The following is a 24,835-nucleotide window of genomic DNA, read 5'->3' on the forward strand; positions in this document are numbered from 1 at the left end:
CAGCACCCTCATAATGGCTAACAGCCACCCATAACTCCAGCTCCAGAGGATCCAAGGCCCTCTTCTGGCCTCTACAGGCTCTGTACACTTGGTGCACAGACATATATGCAGGCAAAACACCGATACATAAAATTAAATAAAATCTTTTAAAAAATGAAATAGATTTGAAAAGAATTATCTCTGAGCTTGATGGTAAAAATTTGATTAATGTAAACATTTCTGTCACCTTAAGGTGTGACATTACAAAACAAAATGAATATAGATTGATTATGAGAAAGAATCCACAAAATTCCAAAGAAGACAATTAAAATGACATTTGTTTGTGATCGTGTTCCTGTGACTTTCCCAAACTGTCAAATAGATCCTTTCCATGTCCTCCCAACATGTAAAAAATGATCATTAAGACACCATTTGCTAATACAAATGTGATTTTCATTTTAAAAGATAAAAAGCAAGATAATACAACAAAATTTAGGCAACTTGTATTTATGGGTATTGATTTTTAAATCATATTCTTAGGAAAATTGAATAGAGAAATAGTAATTACAGAGTCACAAAATTGATGTAATAGAAAATACATAACATTAATAAGAAATAATGTCTTTTTATCACTGAAATATATGCAAAATTTAAGATTCAGCAATTTCAAATAAAGCTAAAAACACCCCATCTTTCTATGGCTGGCGAGATGGCTCAGTAGCAAGCCTGATGACTTGCATTTGATCCCTAGGACCCACGCAGAGAGAACTGACTCCTGCAAGTTTTTTTTTTTTAAATTTTTTTTTTTTTACAATTAAAGTTACAGTTTTAACAATATACAAAATATTACAGTAATTCAGATTTTTTGGCATAATGATTACAGATTTGATAAATACATTTTATATCTCATAATAACGATGATGCAAGTTTTATGTGCGCATACACACAATAAAATTTTAAAATATTCTTTCTAAAAGATGCTGTTACTTTTTATTTGTTTCCTGGTTATGGAGATTTGAACACAAGACTTCATGCATCCCAGGCAAGTACTGTACTGTTTCGTGGAGAAAAGTCAGAGAATCTCAGAAAATTAAAGGGCCTTAAACAGCTGTTGTATTCTGGCCCCATGTTTTACATATGCAGGGAGCTAAACTGACTTACCTAGGGTCAGGTCACTGAGCTATGAGTCTAGCTGTCTATTACTTCTTCCCTTATAAATAGGAATGAGTGAGTCACCTGCCATTTCCATTTCTAATTTGTTGTTTTGTTTTTCTTTTTGAGACAGGGTCTCTTTGTGCTGGGCTGGAACTTGCTATGTAGTCCAGGCTGGCCTCGATCTCATGGAGATCTACCTCTCTGTCTCCCAAGCAATGGGATTAAAGGCACACACCACCATGCCCAGCCCCATTTCTAGTCTTTAGCATGATGAAAAGCACATTAAAAGGGAGGAGCTTGGAAATAGTTTCAGGCAACTGGTTTACCCCTGCTGCATCTCTGGCAGCAATAGTCTAGCTGGCCATTAAGCTTCTCAATGCTTTCAATAACTTTCTGCTTAAGGATGCTGCCTACATTGGAAGGTTCTACTTTTTAAATTTAAAAATGCTTTCATTACATTTATTTAATGTATATGTATGTCTGTGTTACAGAAAATCAGGCAGTGGAAAAATCAAGCACTCCATCCAAAGAGTTGGAGAGCTCACCATTTTATTTAATGCAGTCCCAGATAAGTTCAGACTTTGAAGTTTTGGTCCTCATCCACAGATCACATAGGTTTATATAGGACTTTTGCTTTGTTTACATGAATTACAGCAGATTGTCTTCAGGTCACCAAAAGGAATTTCAAAGCAAGTTTACAGAAGTGAGGGTTGTGAACAAAAGCTAAGACAAGATTGGTTGCAGGTAGCTGTTTTCTCAGGATAACCGCAAAGAAGCATTTCTCAAAGCAACACTCTCAAGGCAATCACAAAGGGTGGTTTTGTGCTCAAAATTAGATTGTAAAGGCATATGTTGTGGGCAAGGGTTAAGACATCCTCAGCAAGGTGATATATTGCTGGGTCAAAATAATTGCAAATAGATGTCCTACTAGATCACTGTGGCAGGCTCTCCTTTCTGCTTTTTCCTTCCTTAATGTAAATAGTAAGGAGCAGTACAGAGAAGGAAAACATAAGGCTATACATATGTATATGTGTGTATATGACTAGATAGAAGACTATGTAACATAAAGTAGCTAGTTGTATAAGAAGATTTAAACAGTTCAAAGAATAACTGTAAAACATTGTAGAGGAATAATTTTCCTTTTCATGTGGGCACATTCATGGAGATCAAAGGACAACTTAAGGGAGCCCACTTTCTCCTTCCATTAGTGGATCATGGGGATTGAACTCAGACTTGGTGGCAAGTGCCCCCCCATGAGTCATCTTTCTGGCCTGAAAGCTTTACTTCTTGAAACAAAGGTACTTAACCAAAGTCTGCCTTCCTGAACCATTGGCAATTGCCAGACCAGTAGTTTCTCAAATGTATTGTGTGGCAGTATTTTCACGACTTGGAGATAAGGGAAGAAAGTAAGAAAATTGCCACGCTTTCTTTTTTTTTTTTTGATCTTTAATACTGAAGTGGTAATATATATCTGTAATCCCAGTACTTGGGAACTGGAGGCAGGAAGATCAGTAGTTCAAGGTTAGCCACAGTAAATGCTGACTTTGAGACAAGAATCTTCTTCAGCCATGCCTCCCCTTAAACAATTAGGTTTTGAGCCAGGTGTGGTGGCATGTCCCAGCACTCGTGAGGCTGAGACAGGCAGGGCTCTGTGAGATCAAGGCCAGCCTGGTTTACATGGAGTGTTCCAGGTTAGCTGGGGCTACATGGAGACCCTGACTCCAAAATAAATAAATAAATAAATTTTAAAAATTAGGTTTTACTAAGGTTTAAGATAAAGCTTGATAGAAGAGCTCTAGTCTGGTTTATATAGTGCAGAGATATTTAGTATTTAGCAGAGGTGGTAGTCAAACAAACACCAAACCACCTTGGTGGTGGTTGCCCAGCATTCATGAGACCCAGGGATCAATCTTGAACACTGAGAAACAATCCCAAAGCCAGAATAAAACAGATCTATGGTAGTTGAGACAGTGACTCATGAGAACGAGTGATGGTCACAACCTGGTTCAAAATCAGCCAAGCAAACTAGATATGAGGAGGGAAGAGTGGCAGTAACAGGATGAGTAGGGGTGTGTGAACATGATCTAAACACATGGCATGGCATTCTCAAAGAAATAAAAATATTTTTTGAAAGGCCTAGCAAAGTGGCAGTAACTACAGTTGGCAATATTTTGCTGATTAATCTGTGTGTGGTTAAGTGAGTTTGGGATTATCAAGTGATTCTTGTGAACAAGCCATACTGAGGACAGTAGAATAAAACAAGCACAGGTGGAAATGACAGCCGCCCCTCCTTACTCTCCCACTGAGAGAAAGCTTCCACCTTAAAAGGGAGAAAGTAACCGCTTGGTTCAAAGAACTCATTTTATGGAGAGAACAGTTTGAAAAGTGATAGGAAGGTTTTCTCTTTCATAGGATTGTTAAAAACTAAGTGATTTGGTCAATTTTTTTACACACCCAGTAGTTAGAAATGTTCTAATCGAAAAGTATTTCATTAAGGATTGTTTCTGTGGGTTTTCTTTTTAAACCTATTTTAAAAAATGTCACACTTATTTATTCATGCACATGTGTGCACAAGGTATCTCACTATGACCAAAATGTGGAAATTGCTTCTCTCCTACCATGTAGATCCTGGGGATGGAACTCTGGTCTGAAGGATTGGCGGCAGGTGCCCTTACCTGCTGAGCCATCTAACCATTTCTTTATTAACAATTTTTTCCTTTTTTATTGAATCTTTTAAAATTTTATACATTTTTATTGTATTCAGATCCCCTCCCCTAGCTGCACCCCCTTGCTACCTCCTGCCCAATTTCATGTACTCTGTATATATGTATGGATATATATATTCCCATAATGTTTGTGCCACTCTTGCACCAGAGAGCATATCTCGCAAGTCCAGTTGTTGTAGTTCACAGGATTCACAGCTGGGTAAGGTTGATGATTGATTTTCTTCTCTTCAGGTGTATGCAGAGCACCTTTCAGCACTGTAAAGTTAGCCAGTAGAGACGGAGCTTTGAAGTCAGTATCAGTTTGATTTCTCTTTGTTTTTTTCTACAGTTTATCTCTTATTAACTTTTTTTTTTTTTCTGGTCTTTTTGAGACAGGGTCTCCCTGTAGCCCCAGCTGTCCTGGAACTCACTATGTAGACCAGGCTGGCCTCGAACTCACAGAGGATCCGCCTGCCTCTGCCTCCCGAGTGCTGGGATTAAAGGTGTGCACCACCACGCCTGGCTCTCTTACTAACTTTTAATAACAATTGAAAACAGGGAATTTGGAAATTTACTAGCTGGATTTCAACAACATTTTGTGTATTGGCTAATGGAATTGACAAAATGAAGGGTAATTTCATTGAGTCCACTTTTTCTATTTACCTTTTCACTTAGACCTCTATCTCCTTATCTTGATGAATGACAATGTTTGTTTCAACCTCAAATGCAAGTAAGAGCTACAAATATTGGGGAAGTTGAGGTGGCTCAGCAGGTAGAAGCACTTGGTGCAGAAACCTGATGTTAACTCTCCAGAACCCACTGTGGAGGGAGAGAACTGACTCCTGAAATGTCCACTGACCTCTATATATATTCTGTGGCATGTGTGGGCTAGCATTCACATGCATAAGTGTGTGTATGCACACACACACATCCATAACACAAAGATGTAATATAAAAAAGTTAAAAATACATTCTGCAAGGTGAGGGATAATACCTGAAAAATACCTGTGAATTGATAAATGATTACAGGTGAAAGCAGAGTTGCTTTCCTAAGTCCAATTCTAGCAGAATGGCTGCCTTCAGAGTTCGTGTATATGCAGTTCTGGAGAAGACAACTATAGGTTGGTGAACAGGCCTGTGTTTTCCAGGGACCTGAGAGTGGGAGGAAGGAATTTACTACCCAGGGGCCCACACAAACTTTCTGGAGGAGAAAACCATTTAAATCTTGGCTGTGCCACGTATGTCAAAAAAAATCACATAACTATGTTAACCAAAAGTGAATGTTACTGGTGTAAATGATACCTCAATAAACCTGACTTTATAAGACAACTCGAGAAAAACGGATCACATTCTAAAAAGAGAAAAATTGTGTATGTGGATGTTTAAGGTAGCATACAAAATTTATGAATGAAACAGTGCGTCAATAAAGGAAGCTGGTAACGAGCAGACAGCTATTCTCGAGGCTGCAGGGACCCAAGGTAACCAAGGTGGCAAAGGGCCTAACTGGCTGCGGGCCAGGCCTTGTGTGGACTGGTGGGGGTGGGTGCAGGGAGACACAGGCGGTTCTGATCGGTCTGCCGCTAGGCGGAGCCTGGGCCCAAGACTCCATATGCAGGCGAACCGGGGGTCCAGGACATGGAAGCCGTGAGTCAGTGAGTGCGGGTTCCTTGCCTTCCGGCCAGTTTCCCTTTTGACCTCTGCCTGCAGCACAGACCCATAGCACCTTCCCTCGCCTTGGCGGGAGCTGAGCACCCCGCTTCTCTGAAGGGTTTGGCACCCTCCTACCCCCACCCCCAGTGCCGCCTTCCCTCCAGCCTCTTCCCTCTCCGAGCAGGTCACCCCTTTTCAACCTCCTTTTTCCCTCTTGGCAGTGGTCGTCCCCGGGACGCTGAGATCCAGGAGGATGTGCAGGTGAGAGTCCCTGGGCCTGGGATGGTCTAAGAGAGCTTTGGCTGCTAGGGAGCCGCAGGCCTACAGGAATCCTGCCAGCCAGCACTTCTGCACCTGAGGACCCTGGGGCGTGGCGGGGCGTAGGTTTAGAGCCAAGCAAAGGCCAGTGATGCAGTGATTCCAGCTCTTTTTTTTCTCATGGCTCTTCTGTCCTTGGCTGCTGAGTCAGAACTACTATGGGAAGGTCCTGAAGACAAATGCAGACCTCAAGACTAATGCTTGTGTCACCCCAGCCAAGCCAGTCCCCAAGTACATCCGGGAGGCCTTGCAGAATGTTCATGAAGAAGTTACTTCCAGGTAGAGTGTGTGTACTGTCCCCACGAAGCCTCCAGACCCAGGTGTCTCCATGGATGATTCTGGTCACTAGGGAGGTTAGCCACCTTACCAGCCATGTCTACTGTCAAACTCTCAAAGCTCAACACTGAGGTTGCTCCTCTGCTGAAGACCCTCCAGTGATGCTCTCCATCCATATACAAGGATACAGTCACATTCCTTAGACCTTGACCTGACATTCTAGACTGTTCACAATTGGACCCTCCTTTTCTAAGCAGCTTTGCTTCCTTCTGCTGTAGAATTGCCTGCCCAGAGAGCAGTTGTCAATATGGATACCTTCCCCCCAACCCCTCCCACACCTCCCTGAGGTGCTAGCCACTTCATGAAGCTTTCTTCCCCAAACTACTACAGCACTTCCACCCTAGTGCACTCAGTTTGTTAATAAACCATGGAAAAGTTTTTTCTCTGCTCTGATATTTAATACTCCAATTAGAGTAAATGCACCCAGAAGACAGAAAATGTTTTCTCAGTAATCAACACAGTTCTGAGCTTGAACTGTTCAGCAGCTAATGCTTTAATCTATTTATTCAGCAAATATATTAGATGGCTTATTTAAATCTTATACCTGAAGACAGAAACAGAGGTAGGCAGATCTCTGTGAGTTTGAGGCCAGCCTGGTCTACATAGTAGTGAGTTCCAGGCCAGCCAGGGCCATGTAGTGAGACCCTGTCTCAAAAAACAAAAAACAAACAAAAGAATGATGGGGGGAAAGGAGGGAGGGAAGTATAAAAATCAGTATTTTTCTAATTCTCAATGGAAAAATATATACTTTCCATTTCTCAGGTATTATGGCTGTGGTTTGGTTATCCCTGAGCGTCTGGAAAACTGCTGGATTTTGGATCTGGGTAGTGGAAGTGGCAGAGATTGCTATGCGCTTAGTCAGCTGGTTGGTGAGAAGGGGCGTGTCACTGGAATAGACATGACCAAGAGCCAGGTAAGGCAAAGGCTTGGAGGAAGAGGAGGAGAAATTTCTCCTGGCATTCTTTGAGCATTGACATTGTTTCTTGGTTTTCTTCATGGTAGTTTAAGAAGGCTGATGTTGAGCAGCTGTTATTTGTGCCTTTGGTGACCTAGAAGCTGAGAACTTTTACCATTAATGACCATTGCCTGGAGGACTGGGTCAGAGGTTTAACCTGGTAGATGAGTAGATAAATTTAATCTGGTAGACATCATAGCATATCCTAATGATGACCCAATGTGGGAGCTTCATTTTCTTCCTTCAGTATCTGCCCTTATTTTATCATCAGTTAAAGGGTTTTTCAGCTAACAACTGTCCCATAACTCCAGTTCCAAGGGATCTGATGCCCACTTCTGACTTCTGACACATGGATGTACTTACATACATGCAGGCAGCATACACAGATAAAATAGAAATAAATAATTTTTAAAAGTATATTTTTGGAAAAATATTATCAGATCTGTATTTTTCTTCCTTTAGGTGGAAGTGGCTCAAAACCATCTTGACTACCACATGGAAAAATTTGGTTTCCAGGTGCCCAATGTGACTTTTCTTCATGGCTGCCTTGAGAAGTTGGCAGAGGCCGGAATCCAGAACGAGAGCTACGATATCGCTATGTAGGGCTACATCCTTGGTGGAAAACCTGTTTCATTGTGAACACAGAAATGTTACCACTTTTGCTGCACTGATTCTCATTTAGGAAGTTAAACTAAACATGGCATCATAAAGGAAGGGACCTGGCAGCAGAATACAGCAGCCCAGGAGAGAATTTAATTTGCCAGGCATGCCTACATTGTGGCTCAATCAAGTGACTGAGGATAACTATGAATATAGCCCAACACAAAATCATAAACTTACATAAAATATTATGCGATGTTTTGGGTAACTCAGTTACACAGTTCTCCAGTGTGAGCTTAGTAGATGATAATTCCGCATTGCAATATAAAAATGTTGGCCATGCCTGCCAGCCCAACAATAAGCCAGTGAATTCCCCAAACCAGCCAGACCACAGAATGTGCTCCCATAACACATCCCGACCTATTATCTTTAATATAATCATGGGTTAATCAACTACAGGCACCAATTGTGAGAAATGTGTATTGGGTAGATTTCCTTACAGCACACACATCAGAGCACACTTACCCAAACTTTGATGATAGAGCCTACTACACACCCAGACTATTTTGTATTCATGGAATAGCCAGCCTATTGATTCTAGGGCCAGATTAAATCAAACACAAGACATAAGGCATTCAGAGCTGCAGTAACCATTTGAGATGTGTGAAACTGCTGTTGACAGAACACGGCAGGCTGTTTCACAGTGCTTTTTTGCTTTTTTTTGTTGGTCTTTTTGATACAGGGTCTCCCTGTAGCCCAAGCTGGGATGGAACTCTCTATGTAGACCAAGCTGGCCTTGAACTCACAGAGATCCACTTGCCTCTGCCTCCCAAATGCTGGGATTAAAGGTGTGTGCCATCACACAACACTACAGTACTTTTCATTATAAGCAGGAGTAAAATGATGCAAGTATGGCAAATACATAAAGCAGTGGCATCATTGTTCATTATCATCAAGTATCGTACACTGTGTTATCAGATTTGCTATACTTTTTTCCTTTTTTTTTAGACACAGTGTCCTTGTAGCCCCAGCTGGCCTGGAACTTGTTATGTAGATCCACCTGCCTCTGCCTCAGAGTGCTAGGATTAAAGGCACCTGCCCCCGCACCCTGCTTTTATACAACTGGTAGCACAGTACTAAGTTGACTCCAGCACTGTCACATATACATGAATAATATGTTATCTTGTTGCTTTGGCTATTGTGTCCCTAAGCAATAGGAATCGCTCAGCTCCATTACAATCTCAAGAGGCCACCATCATGTATGTGGTCTGTCCTCAGGTGATATGTTATCCAGCTTATAACTGCATTCTTTTCATGGCAAATTATAAGATTTTGTGTTTCACATTTTTCTAAGTCATTGTGAAATCATGCCCAAGTGAGCATGAGGCTGAATCTTTTTCTTTCCTCCCATCTTTTCTTTTGGTTCTGGGAACTGAACCCTAGGCGAGCACTCTATTACTGAGTGTTAGCAGAGCTGCCTTAGGAACTCTACATATGTGTAGCTTCGACACTTTGTACCGTAAGCATCTGATCCCAGTTTCATCATCTTGTCATAAGAGTCATGCCTTGTATTTATTCTTACTAACACGTTTACTGAGATTTTAAATAATTTACTTATCTCCTTTATCTTGGGAAACAGTTGAGAGTGAGGAAGGAGAGGAGAGTCAGGAAGGGTGGTGTAGTTTTGACAAAATGGAAGGAGCACCTTTCAAGACTCAGTCCTTTAACATCTTTTTTTTTTTTTTTTAGATCAAATTGTGTTATTAACCTTGTGCCTGATAAACAGCAAGTGCTGCAGGAGGTATATAAAGTGCTGAAGGTGAGCGAAGAGGGAGATGAATGATCTTTAGGCTCCAATGAGGGAGGGCTGGTGGGATCGGTTACTCCCTTTTCTCTTCTAACTAAAGGTTCAAACTCCTCATTTATCCACCAAATAAAAGGCTGCAAACTAGGTGTGGTGGAAGATCAGGAATTTAAGACCACTTTCCTACATAGGGATTTCAAGACCAACCTGAACTATGTGAGATACTGTCTCAAAAGTATGGGTAGGGGGATAGAGAGATAGCGCAGCAGTTAAGAGCACTGGATGCTCTTGCAGAGGACCCCAGTTCAATTCCCAGCACCCACCTGGTGGCTAATGGCCATCTGTAACTCCAGTTCTAGGGGGCCCAATCCCCTCTTCTGACCTCCACAGGCACTGCACGACACAAGTATGCTTGCATGAATGAAGGCAATACACTCATACACATAAAAATAATAAAAATAAAATGTGCACCTGTGTTGTGCAATGCCACAGAGATCAGAAGAGGGCGTCAGATTCCCCTGAACTGGAGTTAAGGACAGTTTGTAGCATCTGTGTGGGTGCTGGGAAATGAACCGGGTCCTCTGCAAGAGCAGTCAGTGCTCTCAACCTCGGAGCCATTCCTCCAGCCCCAAAATAAAATATTTTTTAAAAATGGGGAGGGGAGGGGTTCACCCTAGCTGAGGATCTATTGATAGCTGATAGCTGCTAGGGCAGCTGTGACCCTTGGTAGTTGACCATGTTCCATGGGTGGCCCCACATCCATTGATATATGGGCAACACGAATCAGACTTAGTAGGTTATAAAGAATAGATATGAAGTTGGGAGGGAGAATAAAGGGGTAAGGGATGGTTCCAGGAGGAGTTAGTTTTGGGAAAGTGGGGGGTGCTGAATATCATTTTATGCATATATGAAATTCTCAAAGAATTAATAAGCTGTTATATTTTAAAAATTCTTTTTCATATTTTATTATTTTTATTTTTTTAATGTGTATGTGTGTATTGCCTGATGTGTAGGTAACTGCACCCTACACAATCCCTGTGGAGGACAGAAGATGCTGCTGGATCCCCTGGAACTGGAGTTATGGACAGTTGTTAGCTGCCATGTGGGTGCTGGGATTTGAACCCAGGTCCTCTGCAAGAACAACCAGTGTTCTTAACCACTGAGCCATCTCTCCAGCCCATAAACTGTTATATTTTTAAAAAAATCAAACAAAAAAAATTGAAAAAAAGGAAGTGGCCCAAATACCCCGGATATGACTTTTTTTCTCTGTCAGGTGACAAAAGGCTTTACATTCACAAGTCACAAGATGTTAAAAATGTTTGTCCTATTACCTGTTGCTCATGGCTACTCTTTATCCTCAGATAACATGTGCAAAGTGCAGGAACTTTTGAACTCACCATGAGATGACTGTGCATATTTTGTATTCTAGAACAGACCGTGTTTCTCAAAGCTACTATTGCTTTTGGTTTGTTTGCTTTTGAGACAGAATTATCCCTGGCTGGCCTGGAGCTCACTATGTAGACCAGGCTGGACTCTATCTCATGGAAATTCACCTGCTTCTGTGTCCTGGGTGCTGGGATTAAAGGCGTGTACCACCACAGCCAGCAAAGAGCTTCTGTATTTTATGTGCCAAGATTTCAGGTCTTTGGAAAGTTAAAGGTGGAAATTTTATATTAATGCCTTTCTCAAAGGAAAACTTTCAGGAACATCACAGCCTTCCTGTGTATTATGGGATGTGTCTCTTTATGCTGGAAAACAGCATAAAGAGATTGCAGGGCTGAGGGTACAGCTTAGTGGTAGAACATGCGATTAACATGCACAAGCCTCAATCTCTAGCACTGCAAAAAAAAAAAAAAAAAAAAAAAAAAATTTTTCCCCCCCATCAAAGTGCTCTCTAAAAGTATCTATGTAGCAGGGCCTAGAGAGATGACTCATTGGTTAAGAGCACTGGCTGCTCTTGCAGAGGACCAGGTTGGGTTCCCAGTACCCACATGGCAGCTAACAACTGCTAATATAGTTCCAGGGGATCTGATGCCCTCTTCTGTCCTCTGTGGGTAATGCACACACATGGCGCACTTATACACATGCAGGTAAACACTCATACACACAAAATAAATAAAATATTTAAGTAAAGAGTATGTCTGTATATATGATCTCATGTCTTTGCAGTATGCCATTGTATAGGCCAGCTCACTCCATCCATGGAGATGACATATTGTAGAACATAGACTTCCATGCTTTTTGAAATTAGACAAATAAAATCTTGAATTCCTGATAACTCCTTTGCCCTTGATTCTAAGAATATTTTAAGAATATAATATGGGAACTGGAGAGATGGCATGCTGGTTAAGAGCACTGACTGCTCTTTCAGAGGACCTGGGTTCAGTTCCCAGCATCCACATGGTGACTCACAACTGTCCATAGCCATATGGGTATATGATCTAACCTCTGTGGGCATTGCACAACATGGGTGCACTTACATACACTCATACACATAAAATAAAAATAATAAATAAAAAATTTTAAAAAGAATATAATGTGTAATAACATTACAAAAAGTTATATACTTTTCAAGGGTTAAGAGTCTGCTAATACTATTCATATCATCTGTTAGTTATTCAGCCATCTGGGGCTGTGCTCTGTTAGGATTGGTTAAAAATTTAGGCAACCTAAATATATTGAGGAGAGACATACTTTCTTTTCTATGTTTTCTTATTTTTATTAGCATATACTATTTGTACAAAATAATGAGTTTCATCATCATATTTGTTTGTGTGTGGTGTGTGTGCACGTATTGATGTGTATGCACATATGTGTGTGTGCGTACATGGAGGCCAGAAGGTGACATCAGGTGTTTTCCTTAGTGATCCTCTACCTTAGGTTTTGAGACAGAGTCTCTCACTGAACCGGGAGCTCACCAGTTTGGCTAAGTTGGCCGGCCAATGAGCTCCAGGGAACTACCTGTCTCCAGTGCCCCACCAGAGCTGGGGTTATAGACACGCCTGGATTTGTGGATGCTGGGGCTGTGAACTCAGCAGTTCCTCATGCTCACATGGCAAACATGTTACCCACTGCATCATCTATTCAACTCCCTCTTTATGTCATAGGTGCAAACAATCCACTCAGGTGGCCTTTACTCTCCTTATTCTCTTTTGTGTTTCCCAACTCCCTATAGCATCCTCCTCCTTTCCCATTTTAGAAAACAGTTTTATTATCTGTTGGATAGGGCACCAAATAAACCAAAACTCCAAACCAAAAGATTTCTGTCCTTTGGGTATTGATTGTACAGGGAGGCAACTATTATTTCTTTTTTAAAATATTTTATTTTATGTGTATGCGTGTACTGCCTGCATGTAGGTAAGTGCAGCCATGTTGTGCAATGCCCACAGAAGACAGAAGAGGCTGTCTGATCCCCTGGGACTGGAGTTATGGTCAGTTGTTAGCTACCATGTGGGGGCTGGGATTCGAACCCCAGTCTTCTGCAAGAACAGTCAGTGTTCTTAACCTCTGAGCCATCTCTCCAGCCCAGCAACCATTATTTCTTCAAAGGTCAGCTTGGTCTATGTCTGATCAAACACTTACATGGGATTTTGAAATTCATCTCTTGTACTCATCCATTTTGTTGTTGTTGTTCTTATCTGAAAACAATGTAATCTTTAACCTTGCTTGGACTTGCACTGCTCTGTTTCAGCATGGTGGGGAGCTCTATTTCAGTGACGTCTATGCTAGCCTTGAATTGCCAGAAGATATCAAGACACACAAGGTTTTATGGGGTATGTGTTCTTATTTTATTCATTTGAAGACAGATGATTATATGTAGATCTCCATCCTGGTAGTAAGTCAGGATGAGACCATTGGATAGGAGAGCACATAGTGTAAGGCCAGGAGTCTGAGGTTCTATTCTGCTGCTCAAAAGCAATATGAGGACTGGTGAGATAGCTTAGCCGAAAAAAGGGCTTGTGCCTCAAGCCTGTCAACCGGAGTTTGATCACTGGAACTTTATAAAGATAGAAGGAGAGAACTGATGTCACAAAGTTGTCCACTGACCTGAGCACACATGTCTACACGCATGCACACACACACACACACACACACATAAAAAATACTTTAAAAAAAGTGATATGTTCTTGGGCAATTTAATTAATCTAAGTTATTATTTTTCAGAGTGTAAAGTGAAAATGATAATACAATCTACTTTAAAAACTGTTTTGTTTTGCTGGGCGTGGTGGCACATGTCTTTAATCCCAGCACCCTGGAGACAGAGGCAGGCAGATCTCTGTGAGTTCGAGGCCAGCCTGGTCTACAGAGTGAGTTCCAGACCAGCTGGGGCTACTGGGAGACCCTATCTCAAAAAAGACAAAAAGCAAAACAAAACAAAACTGTCTTGTTTTGTTTTTGAGACAGGGTCTCTAACTTGCTATGTAGACCAGCTGGAGTTGAACTCACAGAGATCATCAGCTTCTGTCTCCTGAATGCTAGGATTAAAGGCGTGTTTTACCATGCCCGGCTAAAACCTGTTTTGAAGAGCAAATGGGATAATGAACATTCCTTTACTGTCATTTAAGAGTCTCTAGATAGCAAGGAGAAAAATGCCTGCTTCTGATCAGTCTGACTACAGAGTTAGACGATTTTGCATAAGCTGGGTGTGATGGCACTGCCTGTGAGTCCAACTCTTGGGCAGTGGAAGCAGGGTTGATGCACATTCAAGGCTGGCATGGGCTGCACAGTTAGATTCTGTCTCAAAACAAGAATCTCTTTTAATTTTTGTCTTTTTGAGACAGGGTCTCCCTGTAGCCCCAGCTGTCTTGGAACTCACTTATGTAGACCAGGCTGGCCTCGAACTCACAGAGATCTGCCTGCCTCTGCCTCCTGAGTGCTGGAATTAAAGGCGAGCACCACTACGCCTGGCAAAACAAGAATCTTTAAAAAATTTATTATTATTTTTTAATATTTTATTTATTATTTTTATTTTATGCGTTTGAATGTATTGCGTGCATGTATGTGAGTGCACCCGCGTTGTGCAATGCCGCGGAGGTCAGAAGAGGGCTTTGGATTCCCCTGAAACTGGAGTTAAGGGCAGTTTGTAGCTGGCATGTGGGTGCTGGGATTTGAACCTGGGTCCTTTGCAAGAGCAGTCAGTGCTCTTAACCAATGAGCCATTTCTCCAGCCCCTCAAAAAAAAAAAATCTTATTTAAAAAATAAACTGTGTTTTTTTCTTATTATTCAAAATATAAATGGGCAATGTTAAAAAGTAGGAAAATACTGCATGATGATAAGCAAATGCTGACTGAACATGAAGATCTTAATTAGCTCTATCTGATGTTAAAAAAAAAAAAGTAGGAAAATAGGGCTGGTGCGATGGCTTAGCAGGTAAAGACACTTGCCACAAAAGCCCAGTGACCTGAGGTCAATCCCTAGAACCCATACAAAGATGGAAAGAGAGAACTGACTCCACAAAATTGACTTCTGACCTCCCCACATATGACATGGTATGTGTGCCTCCCCACGTATGTCATGGTATGTGTGCCTCCCCATGTAGGTCATGGTATGTGTGCCTCCCCACATATGTCATGGTTTGTGTGCCTTCCCATGTATGTCATGGTATGTGTGCCCTCCCCACGTAGGTCATGGTATGTGTGCCCTCCCCAATAATAATAGATAAAAGCTTCTTAAAAAGCAGGTACCATGTCTCAGTAGGTCTAAAGACACTTGTTGTCAAGCCTGATGACCTGAGTTTGAACCCCGGAACCCACACGGGAAAAAGTGACTCCTATAAATTGTCCTCTGACCCTATGACCTCCACATGTGTGCTGTGGCACGCACGTGCGCGCGTGCGCATACACACACACCAGACAAATAAATATGTAAAAAATTTAAATACCCAAAACTTATATTTGCTAAGCCCAAGCATTTTTTAAACACAGTATCACACAACTGTGTTGCTTGGCTGTATCATGCTTTAACTGTTTGTTTACTGGTGACTATTTAGTCTGTTTACAACTTATCGATGTAATAAATAAAACTTCTATGAATGTCTTTATATTTGAAAAGAATCTATAAAAATCCTTTATGAGGGGCTGGAGAGATGGCTCAGTGGCTAAGAGCACTGGTTGCTTTTCCAGAGGACCCAGGTTTGGTTCCCAGTACCCATATGATGGCTAACAATTCAAGTTCCAGGGGAATCCAAACCTCTCTTCTGACTTCTGCAGTCACTGCACAGCATGGGTGTACTTACATGCAGGCAAACACTTATACACATAAAATAAAAGTAATAAATAAAATACTTTTTAAATGCCTTATGAATTAGTAGTTTTATTCTAATTGTAGATCATTATAAGATTGGCTTGGAGCTAAGAGGCAGTTTTAAGTATTTTATACCCAGGTCCTTTACAAGAGTAGCCAGTGCTGTTAACCACTGAAACATCTCTTCAGCCCCTAAGAGGCAATTTTAATACGATTTTAATCTTATAACAGCACTTTTCAGTGTGATCTAAAATGCACATGGCCAGGCATGGCGATGCAGGCCTTTAAATCCCAGTACTTGGGAGACAGAAGTACATGGACCCCTTTGGGTTCCACGTCAGCCTGATACATAGTGAGTTTCAGACTAGCCAGGGCCACACAGTTGAGACCTTATCTCAAAACCAAAAACAAACAAATAATCATGCAAGAATATTATGATTGCATCTGAGTAGAACCAATATATTAGTAACTGTCCTAAAAATAGTTTCCAGAGATCATTAGCTAACAAAATCTGGGTTCAGCTATCACTTTCTAGGGCTTTTAGGTATATCCAGGTAAGCATCTATTTCTAGGTCCTATGTCTCTTGTTGTAGTTTTTGTTTGAAATTTAATATCACCATTATTAATATATTTAAAATTTTTGTTTTGTTTTGAGACAAGGTCCCTTGTGGTTATGGCTTGAACCCTTGTTTCTACCTCCCAAGGTCTGGGATTGCAGATATGTGCCACCACATTTGTTTTTATGTGGTGCTAGGTATCAAATCAAATGTTAGGCGAGCACTCTACCAACTGAGCTACATCCTGAGCCCTTGTTTTTGTTGTTATTCTTGCTTGTTTTTTTGAGACAGGGTTTCAAACTCACCATGTAACCAAGGATGATCTTGAACTCCTGATCTTCTTGCCTCTATCTTCTAAGTGCTGGGGTTACATGTGTGCACCACCATGCCCAGCTAGGCCCTATCTATACTTTAATATTGTGTCCTAATTAATTATGCAGAGTATTGATGTACTTAACACTGCTTTTGTGTTGACTGGTCTGTGTTTTTTTTTTTTTTAAGGTGAATGCCTGGGTGGTGCTTTGTACTGGAAAGATCTCGATGTTCTTGCTCAAAAAATTGGGTTCAGCCCTCCACGTTTGGTTACTGCCAATATCATTACAATTCAAAACAAGGAACTAGAAAGATTTATTGGTAAGAAAAAAAAAAAACCATCAGCAACATTATAACTGCACCCTGAATGAATGGTTTCAACAGGTGATTCTCCCTGAGGAAAATTGCCACTTTGAAGCGTCCATTTTATCTCCTGAATAGTGGCAATCCCCCTCCCTCCCCCAAGTTTTGATAGTTAACAAAGCATTTTGAAACCATTCAGTACATAGAGTGAAGGTCCCAGAAAGATAATTGATGGCATCCACAGTGAAGAAAATCATCTTTCTGATATGCTTGGTCCTCATCTGCTGAGTAAGCGAATGCTGTTGGAGTGCTGGAAGTGAGCCATGCCTGTCTGTTTTTAGGTGATTGTCGCTTTGTTTCTGCGACATTTCGCCTCTTCAAACTCCCTAAGACAGAAGCAGCCAAAAGATGCCAAGTTGTTTACAATGGAGGAATCCCAGGACATGAAAAAGAACTCATCTTTGATGCAAATTTCACATTCAAGGTAAAAAAATAAATGTCCACAGGAATGAGAAGTGTGGCTCAGTAATAGAGCATGCCTCCTACTGGGGTTGGGGGGTCCATAAGTTCTGTGGTATTCTTTTCTTGATTTTTTAATTTCTAGAAAATATTTTATTATTTTTATTTTATATGTGTATGAGTGTTTCGCCTACATGTAGTAGTGCACCACAAGAGTGCAATGCCCACAGAGGCCAGAAGAGGGAGTCAGATCCCCTGGAACTGAAGTTATGAATGATTGTTAGCCACTATGTGGGTGTTAGAAACTGAATCTGGGTCCTCTGCAGGAGCAGACAGAGCTCTTAACTACTGAGCCATCTCTCTAACCCATACTTACCTTTCTTAACCAAAGGTATCACCTAAGCCAATTAGTAAGGAAAAAATACAGAAATTAATACACCCTTTTAATTAGTTTAAAGTATTTTAGGTTTAATAAGTGCTTAAAGTTTGTAATTCCTAGTAAGAAAATATCTGAATGAATATCCAGATGCAAACACTGTAAAGTGCTTTAGCTGCCTCTGGTGTACAGGGGAAGGGATTATTCTGAAAGCCTTTCAGCTCTCCTGATAAAGTCTGAGGCACACAGGTTTGTATTGTGACATCTGTTAAATTATCTAGGCTACTTTTCCTTCCTTGAGGGCTTTGTCAGATGGCCTTTATAAGTTTGACCTCCAAAGTATCCTGCTGACAATTTAGTGATGAGATTCATACCTCTGGGTTGCCCTTATATTTTGATTTATATACTGGTTCTGACCCATATCCTAGAAGGCCATTTTTACTTCAAGATCCTGCATGGCTGTAAAGCCTTCTGGGCCACTAGAAATTCTACTAATCCCAGGCATTCCTGCCATTCCCAGGATGTTCTTCCTATTCCATGGAGTCCTTGGAATAAATGACTAGGCATTTCCCCAGGAAAGCCTCCTGGAAAGAGCCCTACTGAACCGCTGTCCTTTGGCTTCCTCCTTCCTCTGGACTTGCTCATGCTCTCCTCCAGTCTTCTTAACCCTTTCTCTCCTTTGTTTGAACTCCCACTCTTCACATTTAGTGTCCTGCAATTTTCCAGCCCTCAGTTAAACTTCTTTCAGGGTTGTATCAGTATCCTCGGTGTAATCCCTTTTTTTTTTTTTTGGTCTTTTTGAGACAGGGTCTCCCTGTAGCCCCAGCTGTCCTGGAACTCACTGTGTAGACCAGGCTGGTCTTGAACTTACAGAGATCTGCCTGCCTCTGCCTCCTGAGTGCTGGGATTAAAGGTGTGCACCACCATGCCTGGCAGTGTAATCCTATTTACAAGCAAGGGCATGGGTTCTTTTTCCCAATGGTCTAAGAGTCTCTGTGCTTTCCCTTACAACTCCTAACTGACCTGCACTGGGCTTTATTTCAATGGCTCTGTCAGTCTTGAATGGTGGCATCTGGCTGCTGTGAGCTGATGAAGACACTGTCTCTCTTGGCATTCCAAATGGCCAAGTGAGGGCACAGCTGATGGCATCTGTGAATATGTCAGTGGCTTTCTCTGCTTCACCATCATTTAGGGCTTCAGTGGCAGCCATTTCTTTTCATTTTCTTGATCCTTCATCTCATCTGCTGTCTTCACATCCCCCCTTTCCTTTCTTTCTTCCTTCCTTCCTTCCTTCCTTCCTTTTTCTTCTTCCTTTCTGTTTTTTGAGACAGGGTCACCCTGTAGCCCCAGCTGACCTAGAGCTCACTATGTAGACTAGGCTGGCCTCAAACTCACAGAGATCTACCTGCCTCTGCCTCCCAAGGGCTGGGATTAAAGAGATGTGCTACCATGCCTAACCTATTTACTATACTTCTTATTGATATTTTAGAATATATACTTCCTTTATTCTTTACTGTTTGCATGTGTGTGGGGTGTATGTACATGTGTCTATGTGTGTTCACGAGACGTGTGTGCATGTGGATGGAGGCCAGAGGTTGACGTCACTGTCTTGCTTTGTCACTCTCCAGCTTATACATTGAGGCAGGGTCTCTCACTTGAACCCAGAGCTTGCTGATTCAGCTAGTCTAGTTAGCCAGCTGGCTCTCTCTATCTCTGTCTCCGTCTCTGTCTTCCTCTCCATCTCCATCTCCCTCTCAGTCCCGCCCCCCCAATCTAGGTCTTTTATTTCTTTTTGTAAATTAAGCCGTGAATTCAAAGGGATAGGCTCCAGCAGCAAAGGCACTGTCAGTTGCCACAAAGTGTGATTCTCTCGGTGGAGCAGTCTGGCACTTCACTTGAACTCATGTTCTTTTCTCTTTGTCTTCCTTTTTTTCTGATCATTTTCTTTACCTGTTTCAGAGGCTATCTTGGCTTTAGAGTGCTTACCATGCTTAATACTCACATTTACTCTCTTGGCAAGAATCCTGCCCTTAACTTGCTTGTTTAAAATAATGCCAGCAGTATGCCAAATGATACTGTACTCTTCTAGTTTCACCATGCTAACATTTTGGTGAATCACTGGAAGATGGCTGCTCAGGCAGAGAAGTGTTCCTGGGATATCTTGTCTCCTCCTCTTGAACACTAGGATTACAGGCACTGCCATACCCACCCAGCATTTACTACTTGGATGCTGGGGATTGGAACTCCAGGCCTCACACTCACACAGGAAACATTTTAACCACTGAGCCATCCCTCCAGCCCCAAGTGTACTCTTTTGTTATTTTTAACTTTTATTTTATGTGTATGAGTGTATTGCCCACATGTGTGTAAATGCACCTATGTTGTGCAGTGCCTGTGGAGGTCAGAAGAGGGTGTTGGATCTCCTGGAACTAGAGTTACAGATGGTTGTTAGCCAACATGTGGGTGTTGGGAATTGAACCTGGGTCTTCTGCAAGAGCAACCAGTGCTCTTAACTTCTGAGCCATCTCTCTAGCCCCACCCCCTTCTTTTTGGAAGTTGCTATGTAGACCAGGCTGGCCTTGAACTCATAGAGATCCTCCTGCATCTGCCTCCCAAGTGCTGGAGGTGGCGTGTGCCACCACACCCAGCAAGTATACTCTTTTTAAAAAAATTTCATGTTTATGTGTGCCTGCATGAGTTTATGTGCATCACATGCATGCAGGTACCCTCAGAGGCCAGAGGGCATCGGATCTCCTCAAACTAGATAGAGTTGCAGGCAGTTGTGAGCCACCTGATGTGGGTACTGAGAATTCAACCCAGGTCCTCTGCAAGAATAGTAAGAACTCTTAATTGCTGAGCCATATCTCCCGCCCCTCCCCCCAAGTATGTTCATATTAAAAAAACAAACAAAACAAAAAATGGGGATAGAAGAAATGGCTCAGTAGTTAAGAACACCAGCTGCTTTTGCAGAGGACCTGGGTTTGGTTCTCAGTACCCACATGGTGACTCTCAACTATTCATAACTCAGGTTTCAGGGATCTGATGCCCTTGTCTGACCTTCAAGGGCACCAGGCACACACATAGTGCACATACATATATGTAAGCAAAACACTCATACATATAATATAAAAATAAAAAGTCTTTTAAAAATAAACCAGGGTTTATTGTAAAACAGTATGTTGTGTTATCCCAGCAGCAGCCTCACACATCTTGAATTTCCTGTTTTGGCAACTTCAGCTGGCCTGAATTCACTATGGAAACCAGGCTGGCCTCAAACTCTCAGAGAGCCACTAGTCTCTGCCTCCTGAGTGCTGAGATTAAAGGCATGTCCTACCACACCTTGCTCTTGTGCTTGATTTTTATTTTGTGTGTATAAATGTATTGCCTGCATGTATGCAGTACCCTCAGAAGTCAGAAGTAGGGCATCAGAGCCCTTGGAACTGAAGTTGCTGATGGTTGTTAGACGCCATGTGGGTGCTGGGAATTGAACCCAGGTCCTCTACAAGAGTAGTCAGTGCTCTTACCTGCCAAGCCCTCTCTTCAGCCCCTTGATTTAATCTCATGTTCTTTTATTTATTGTGTCCACAGGAACAATGGGATATACAATATATATACTACATAGCCTAGGTGTGAACAAGGCTAGACCATCTAGACTTGGGAAAGTATAACTTATAGTGTTCACATAACTACACAATAGCCTGATGGCATGTTTCTTAGAATGTATCTCATGGGCTGCAGGGATGGCACAGCACTTAAAGGCTCAGGCTCACAACCCAACAAGGACATATCCCTGCTTATTGAGCAACACACACACACACACACATACACACACGTTTATTATATATATGCATATGACCATAGAAAGCTGTTGACATTTTAATTTATTCCTAAGAATAAAATATTCTCCTGATCACAATATTGTGATCAATAAGAAAACTGTTCTGCTTTGTGCAAAGCTTCCTTCAGACACTGGATTAATAGACACAAGTGTGATGAAAAGAATACTACATCATATTATATAACAGTGTTTCAAGTGTTTAATTGTGTCATGAAATTAAGGAACTTTAGAATTTAATAATTACACCAACTGGTATTTCTTCTACTCTGTAGCTAGAATATGCTTCATTTTCTCAGAGTGTAAAAGTACAGGCTTTAGAATCAGATACCTGGGTTCAAATTCTTGCTCTTGGTAAACTAGAATATTGTTGAAGCAAAAATATAGTTCAGACTGGGTGTGGTGGCACACACCTTTAATCCCAGCACTTGGGAGGCTGGGATTAACTCTTGAACTCTGTGAGTTCCAGGCCAGCCTGCTCTACATAGTGAGTTCCAGGCCAGTTGGGACTACAGGGAGACTCTGTCTCAAAAAGAAATATATATATATATACACACTTCATACCTCAAAGGGAAAAAACGATAGTTTGTTCTGGAGCCAAATATGATTCAGGTGTCCCCAAATACCATGTTCCATTGTAGAAGTGCGGTCACCACCAGCAGCGGCTGCTCCTCTGTTCTCGTGGGTGCCACTCCTTTGTTCTCATAGGTGTCGAGGCTGCTCCTCTGCTCACCCTGGGCTGAGGCTGCTCTTCAGCCTGCCCTGGGCTGAAGCTGCTCTTCTGCTTGCCTGGTGCTTTTCTGCTTGCCCTGTGCTGCCCCAGGGCTGGTGAGAAGACTATGTCAGTGGAGCCGCATTCAGACATAGGAGACCAGGTTCAGTGATACAGGTCTGCTTTACTGCAGGAAGGCACAAGCTTATATAGGGGTAGTGGTCCAATCACAGCACAACAAGTAGGATACCTCATTAGCATAACAGATTTAGCATCCTATCACAGTACAGCAAGTAGGATACCTTATTAGCATCATCCTATTATCATAACAGATTTAACATCTTATCACAGAATAGAGGGTACGATGCCTCATTAGCATACTGGGTTTCAGATTACAGAGCCAGGATTCCTGGACCCTGACAGTTGCAATATCACCCTAGACTCAAGCCTATCTCCCACATAGAAGTGGTTACATGAGATTTTTATTAGTTACAGAACAAAGAAAGTTATAAATTATTTAACCAATTACATTGGTGGAGGCCATAGGTAGGAAGGCTACAGGAAATGTGTATGAGTGTTTGCCTGCATGTCTGTATGTGCACCATGTGGAGGCCAAAAGAGGGCATTGGAGTCCCTGAAACTCAAGTTCTGGATAGTTGGTAGTCAGCACTGGGTGCTGGGAACCAAATCTGGGCCCTCTACAAGAACAGCAAGTGTTCTTAACTGTTGAGTCATCTCTCTAGCCCAGTTGTTTCTTTTAATTTTAGTGTTTTGTTCTTGTTGTTGTTGTTCCAGATTGATTTTGTATCTATAACCTCATGTGGAATGACTAGCACTCTAATTTTTAGAAAAGGTTAGTCATCTAGTCTTATAACTCCTATATTTGGGTTTTGACTTGATCTGCTTTGTTATCTTGTTATACCAGATTTTAGGTTGGTGAAGTGAGTGAACAGTTACATTACAGAAGAAATGGGATGAAAATATAGTATTTAGAGGGCTAGTGAGATGGCTTAATGGTTAGCAGCACTTGTTGATCTTCCAGAGAACCTGGGTTCCATTCCCAGCACTCACATTGAGCAGCTCACATCCATCTGTAACTCTAGCTCCAGGGGATCCAACACCCTTTTCTGGCTCCGTGGGCTCCTTCATGCACATACATACACACAGGCACACACACACATAAATTAAAAAATAAATAAGGCTGGGCATGGTGGCACATGCCTTTAATCCCAGTGCTTGGGAGGCCAGCCTGGTCTACATAGCAAGTTCAGGCCAACGACCTACAGGGAGACCCTGTCTCAAAAACAAGCAAACAAACAAATTCTTTTCAGGCTGGAAAGATGGTTCATTGATTAAGAACACAGGTTGCTCTTGCATGGGTTCAATTCCCAGCACCTGCATGGTGGCTTATAAGAGTGTCTGTAACTTCTGTTCTGGGGGTCCTGGTACTCTCTTCTGACCTCCATGTGAACTGCTCAAACATGGTGCACTTATAGACATGCAGGCAAAACATCCATACACATAAAATGAAAAAAATCAATTATATATAAAAGAATTTTTAAAATTCTTTAACAAATTGTCTTTTCTCATGTTCTAGATACTATTAATAACAGTGATAGAAATGAGAAATCAAACTTATTGGAAATCAGAATTGTATACGTTCTGCAGGCAAACAAAATCTTATTTTTCTAAAAAATATTTTATTATTTTTATTTTATGTGTATGAGTATATTGCCAGTATGTATGTGAGTACACCCCTGTTGTGCAATGACACGGAGGTCAGAAGAGGACTTCGGATTCCCCTGGAACTGGAGTTAAGGATGGTTTGTAGCTGCCATGTGGGTGCTGGGAATCGAGCCCCAGTCCTCTGCAAGAGCAATCAGTGCTCTTAACCACTGAGCCATCTCTCCAGCCCGAAAATCTTATTTTTTTATCTTAATAGTTAGAAAGGGAAATGGGTATCTATTAGGAGTCATTATGATACTGTCCATTTATTTTCCTTTGTGTAGTGAAATATGAATATTATTTAATCAATAAATTTTAAAATCTTGGCTAACTATGCTACAGGACACCTTAAATAATCAAAAAGTATAAGATCCTAAAATATAAAATACTATGAATGCTGTTACCATTAGATATTGATCTCTTGTGTGTTATTTGGATAAGAAGAGTTAATCAAAATCTTTAGGCAATTCTAGTAAAAAGGAGGTTTAAATTATTTTGCGTTTGTCTTTTTAGAGTGTTTAATTTACTATATCTTTGTATTGTTTTGTATCTTTGTACTTTTAATATCAATAGAAACATAGTAACCTAATTGGTTGAACCCAATTCATTTTTTAAAGGAAAATGTATATTTGTCTAAGAACTTGGATTTAAAATATAGGTTCCTCAGTGGGGCATGGTGGCACATACCTTTAATCCGAGCACTCGGGAGGCAGTGACAGGTGAATCTCTGTGAGCTGGAGGCCAGCCTGGTCTCCACAGTGAATCCAGGCTAGCTGGGGCTACAGGGAGACCCTTTCATTCATATATATA

General features: G+C 41.5%; 1 protein-coding gene and 1 non-coding gene across 3 annotated transcripts in view; both read left to right on the plus strand.

Moving 5' to 3' along the window:
* Window positions 1–4,468: 4,468 nt before the first annotated feature.
* The window catches only part of As3mt (arsenite methyltransferase), a 47,558-nt gene continuing 27,191 nt past the window's right edge, over window positions 4,469–24,835 (plus strand). For both annotated transcript variants that reach the window (XM_008845670.3, XM_029569678.1), the window contains exons 1-9: window positions 4,469–5,491; window positions 5,711–5,750; window positions 5,959–6,086; window positions 6,906–7,056; window positions 7,561–7,697; window positions 9,448–9,517; window positions 13,194–13,275; window positions 16,805–16,936; window positions 17,260–17,402. In XM_008845670.3, the coding sequence (XP_008843892.1) occupies window positions 5,475–5,491; window positions 5,711–5,750; window positions 5,959–6,086; window positions 6,906–7,056; window positions 7,561–7,697; window positions 9,448–9,517; window positions 13,194–13,275; window positions 16,805–16,936; window positions 17,260–17,402 (900 nt within the window). In that variant the 5' untranslated portion in view covers window positions 4,469–5,474. The remainder of the gene's footprint in view (window positions 5,492–5,710; window positions 5,751–5,958; window positions 6,087–6,905; window positions 7,057–7,560; window positions 7,698–9,447; window positions 9,518–13,193; window positions 13,276–16,804; window positions 16,937–17,259; window positions 17,403–24,835) is intronic.
* Window positions 14,765–14,826, plus strand: LOC115072453. Its single transcript, XR_003851510.1, has one exon. It is a non-coding gene; the product is annotated as a small nucleolar RNA SNORD44 (small nucleolar RNA).

The sequence above is a fragment of the Nannospalax galili genome, unplaced genomic scaffold (assembly GCF_000622305.1).
Source record: "Nannospalax galili isolate Female #2095 unplaced genomic scaffold, S.galili_v1.0 scaffold161, whole genome shotgun sequence".
In the NCBI taxonomy this organism is placed as follows: Eukaryota; Metazoa; Chordata; class Mammalia; order Rodentia; family Spalacidae; genus Nannospalax; species Nannospalax galili.